At 45.7% G+C, this 4,864-nt stretch overlaps 1 protein-coding gene across 1 annotated transcript; it reads left to right on the forward strand.

Moving 5' to 3' along the window:
- The first annotated feature begins 685 nt into the window (after window positions 1–685).
- LOC127335105 (uncharacterized) lies at window positions 686–3,674 on the forward strand. Its single transcript, XM_051361696.2, has 5 exons — window positions 686–1,197; window positions 1,806–1,855; window positions 2,443–2,566; window positions 2,649–2,756; window positions 2,851–3,674. Exons 1-5 carry the CDS (start codon window positions 1,023–1,025, stop codon window positions 3,477–3,479), a joined length of 1,086 nt encoding a protein of 361 aa, XP_051217656.1. The 5' UTR covers window positions 686–1,022; the 3' UTR covers window positions 3,480–3,674.
- Window positions 3,675–4,864: the final 1,190 nt, after the last annotated feature.

Genomic DNA, 4,864 nt, shown 5'->3' on the forward strand with positions numbered 1-4,864 from the left:
CATGCCAAGGCATGCTAGCGAGCCGAGAGGACGTAATGGATTGCGGCATTCGCGCGCACGGTGGCCATTCTCCGAACTATGGGAGCACGGAAGAGGGTCTCTACAAACAGCTACAATATGCCCATAAACGAAGCACCTGCAACACCTACCAAAGAGCCATGGCGGGATGGGACGAGGGGGCAAAGCCAGGGCTGGAGTAAGTTACAAAGATTAAGATCACGATTTTTTATAATGATAGTGTTCTCCTGAAAATGTTGTTCCATTTTTATTTGCGCGAGAAAGTTTATGTTTCTACTCTGCAAAATCATGTTCACAGTTTCATGTTGGTGGTTCGTTAACGTTTAATTTCTGACCGAAAAGATAGAAAGTTTTCTCCCTTTTTATTTTAATTCTTCAATTATTGTTAACCCACACTATTTTTTGTTGTGATTGTATACTAGTTAAAATTGAAAGTAAAAGGACGGGACGAATTATGGAATGGGGAATGTACATGAATAAAGACATAACGACACGCCCACTCGTCGGATTTGGTGGGCTAACCGCATCTGCCTTGTCTGTAATTAGAACTGTGTGTGACAACTTGAGCACGCCGTCTTAATTCCTCTCTGTTGCGTGCCTTCTTCTTCTCTCAGCTTTATTATCCAAAACGGCAGTGTGAGATACTGAGATCCCAGATCCCGGCAGATGTTTTTGGAAGATTGGCATCGTGCACGTCAAGCATCCGAAAAGACAAAGTCGAGTAAAACTGCCACAAGTCTTTCCATTTTGATAACCTTCAACCGATAACCAGCCATGCATCTTTTTCTTCAGGTTCTGGAAGCCAGCAGCCGAGCATGTAGATCCTAGAATTAGTCCAGATCGCTTCACTGACTCGGTGTTGTCCACTTATAGTATTACAAGTTGATAAACTGCCCACCCGTTCAGGTCGGAGGTGGCACAGCCTCACTCAGTTCATCAGTACCAGCATTTTCTGAGCCGTCATCTTCTTCCTGCCCTTTCAGAGGGAAACAAAAGCTAACCCAATGGCGAGGGCTCCGGTGTTTCTCGCCCTCTTGTGCCTTGTGGCCTCTTTGTTGGCCAGCGGCGCCGATGCGAGGAAGATGGTTGGTGTCTACGTTCTGAAAAAAGGAGATTTCTCCGTCAAGATGACCAACTGGGGCGCCACTATCATGTCGATCGTCCTCCCTGATTCCAAAGGTATGATGAATTGATGATCAGGCTATGTTTTGATACTCAACAAATCATGAAGCCTGGGTATTATACTAATCGAGTAACATCAACTTTCTGTGTTGGTGCCGTCCATAAATACTTATGTAATAGAACAAAATCACATACATGCGCTTATCCGATGAGCATACAACATGCCTATTGTGTTCTATCACATATACATATACTACCTTAATAAATGGCAAATAAGCTCAACAGATTATTTATATGATAAATTGAAATGGGATAGATTTCGCAATTATATATATTTCATTATTGAATAGATGATCCTCTAAATTTTACATGGTTCTAATATGTATATTTCATCATTAGGCACATGCTAGAAGAAAAATATGAAAATGTTTTCCCAGGATCAACCATGGATTTCGCTGTGGTCATTTAGTGCTACTAGTAATAGAAACTAACGAAGCTTGAATGTACACTTCCTAAAAGGCCATCTATTTAAATAACTTACGCAAAATAACATTGTGGCTAGGGTATCCAAATGTAACATTTTCATGTAAATAGCCTATGTCATTTGTTCTGAACTTGGTTTTGTGTTGTGTTTGAGGCTTGATTTGCGTAAGTTATTTTTGTAGGGAACTTGGCCGATGTTGTCCTGGGTAAAGACACCCTCGCCGAGTATGTGGTAAAGATCTCTTAATGCCCATCAATAACATGTTTCATACCATTTATCTTTTTTACAATAGTATACATGTAAATTTATGATATGGTTTTATACATAGATTACTATTAGAAAAAAATGATAGTCTGGTTTTCTTTCTTCTTTCAACTTATCTAGTGTCTAAGTTTACTCAATTTCTTTTTTCGCATCTTACTCACGATGACAAAGAGAAACCAGAACTTGAGAAAAAAAGGTTTGTCAACAAGGTGTAAAGCTTTGAGCTAATATAGCGACACCCAACTCGATTTTCTGAAACAACAGCCTACTTTGATTTTTTTTTCTAATGTGTAATGGTAGGACGAACATCACATAATAATTCATGCGGTGGGTACATATATAACACTAACACCATGGAATCTGACTGAGAAATCCAAGATCGTAAGGAGTAAGGGTACAGTTCCGCTACTTCCACAACCACAAGCCTCACAAGATAATCCGGTTAATTGGAGATACATCCAAATAACAAGTCGTTTGGGAAACTCATTCCAAGTCGTTTTCACAAAAATGCTACAGTACTGCATTTTCTCTGAAAATTTGCTGTTGCCTACCAGAACGATACCTCTTACTTCGGGCCGCTCACCGGGCGCGTGGCGCAACGATTGGCCAGGGGTCGATTCGTCCTGGACGGCAAAGTATACCACACCTACATCAACGACGGCAGGAACTCGATCCATGGTATGCATTGCAATTTGCTTCCATTCGAGGGTTGCTGTGATGGGAGAGTCCTGTGATAAGTTAGATGTGTCCCCTGCTGTAGGTGGTCACAGGGGATTCAGCAAAGTCATATGGACAGTGAAGGAGTATGTTGCCGGCGGCAACTCCCCGTACATCACGCTATACTACCGCAGCTTCGATGGAGAGCAAGGTGTGAAAATACAGTGTTGTGCCGTCATTTTATTCGAAGGTTTCTAGGATGCAGTGCGAATCAACAATCGTGATTGAAACTGACAATTATGCAGGATTTCCTGGAGATTTGGACGTGTACGCGACGTACCAGCTGTCGAGCCCGTACGCCCTGAGCATTCGCACGAACGCGACGGCGCTTAACAAAGCCACGCCGGTGAACTTCCTGCAGCACGTGTACCTGAACCTGGGCGGGCAGGGCAGCGGCGACGTGCTGGGCCACACGCTCCAGCTCTTCGCATCGCGGTACACCCCCATGGACGAGGAGCTCCTCCCGTCGTCCGGCCGCGTCGACCCGGTCGCCGGTACCAACTACGACTTCCGGACGCCGACGCCCATCGGCGCGCGCATCCGGCAGGTTAGCGGCGGCAAGCCGGGCGTCCACGGGTACGACATCAACTACGTGATCGACGGGGCCGGCATGCGGAAGGTGGCGGCGGTGCGGGATGGCGCGTCCGGCCGTGGGTTGGAGCTTTCGGCCAACCAGCCAGCGATGCAGTTCTACACCGCCAACGGACTGAACGACACCAAGGGGAAGGGCGGCAAGGTGTACAGGCAGTACAGCGGATTTTGTCTGGAGACGCAGGCGTACCCCGACGCCGTGAATCACCCTGAATTCCCGTCGATCACGGTGAGGCCCGGCCAGGTGTACAAGCACGATATGGTCTACAAGTTCTCCTTCTAGCTTTGAACGGTCGGCGACGTCCGGATTTGTCGATCAAACACTGTCCAGATAGCCCAACGCAGTGACAAGATTTGTACTCAAGGTTCTAGTCAACTGATCAGCATAAAACAACCCAAGAATTATGTCGAGCAAAGTCTGGCCAAATAGCCGATACTGCTGACAAGAAAATGATGCTACCCCACGTAGCCGATACTAGCCTCTCAGCCACGATCCTCATTCACCACACAAGAACCACTTTCAAAATCACAACTGTGTGTACGGTCCAACCGCTTATAACCGGAAGGATGACTTGCGCAAAAAACCATCACGGGAGAGAAATGTGTTGCTCTAGGTGACTTCAACGACAAGAACAAAAGAAACATTAACCGCAGCCGGTTGAATAGGTTCCGAGCAACCCTTCAAAATTGCGAACTCAAAGAGATACACCTCCAAAATAGACGTTTCACTTGGACAAATGACCGGGAAACCCCACTATGTGCAAGCTTGACTCCTTGTGTAAGTCCGAGTGGGACATCCACTTCGACTCCCACGTCCTCAATGCGCTTTCTTCCACCCTATCCAACCATTGCCCCCTCCTCCTTGCCGATGATAGTGGGCCAAGAAACCAAGGAGTTTCAAATTCGAGAACTTTTGGACGAGCATCCCACAATTCGAGGAAATTGTGCCTCAAGCTTGGAACTTGCCTTTCGCCTACGGGACATGAAGAGCCATATCCAAATCTATTCCACAAGTTGTAAATGGCTACGTGCCTTTCTAAATGGATCAGTGGCTTCTTCTCCAACACGAGAGTGCACCTGCACGCTGCCCTTCTTGTCATCCTTCAACTTGACATTGCCCAAGAAACCCATATGCTCTTCGTGGATGAAAGAGATTTTAGAGCTTCACTAAAAAGGAGGGTGATTAGTCTTGAAATCATTGCGCATGCTAGGAAGAAAAAAGTGCTAGGATAATGAGCATCAAAGAAGGTGACACAAATACTAAGTCCTTTCACTTAAGGGTGAATGTGCGGAGAAGGAAAAACCGCATACACCGGCTAAAGAAAAATGGTGGTTGGGTAACCGGGCATGAGAAAATGGAGAGGATCATTCTTGATCACTTCTCTTCTGTTATGGGAAGGGAACCATCAAGGAAAAAGGATTTCAATTGAGAAAGTCTATAGTTCCCAAATATTGACAGGGAGAGGATTGATGCCCCTTCTTGGAGGAGGAAGTGCATGGTGCTATTTTTCAAATGTTCCTCGACAAAGCACCCAGCCCCGATGGCTTCATTGGTGCTTTTCTCAAGAAATGTTGGGGGGGGGGGGGGGAATAAACGAGGACATCATGAAGGACATCCACCAATTCAACAATCTATCATCATGTGGCTCACTTACAATGGCTAAATTC

The sequence above is a fragment of the Lolium perenne genome, chromosome 2 (assembly GCF_019359855.2).
Source record: "Lolium perenne isolate Kyuss_39 chromosome 2, Kyuss_2.0, whole genome shotgun sequence".
Taxonomy (NCBI): Eukaryota; Viridiplantae; Streptophyta; class Magnoliopsida; order Poales; family Poaceae; genus Lolium; species Lolium perenne.

Bases quoted from the DNA above. Each gene is read 5' to 3' on its own strand.
- LOC127335105 (XM_051361696.2), top strand. From the start codon at position 1,023: ATGGCGAGGGCTCCGGTGTTTCTCGCCCTCTTGTGCCTTGTGGCCTCT. The intron at 1,198-1,805 runs GTATGATGAATT...TTATTTTTGTAG, and splicing joins CGTCCTCCCTGATTCCAAAG to GGAACTTGGCCGATGTTGTC. The intron at 2,567-2,648 runs GTATGCATTGCA...CCCCTGCTGTAG, and splicing joins CGGCAGGAACTCGATCCATG to GTGGTCACAGGGGATTCAGC.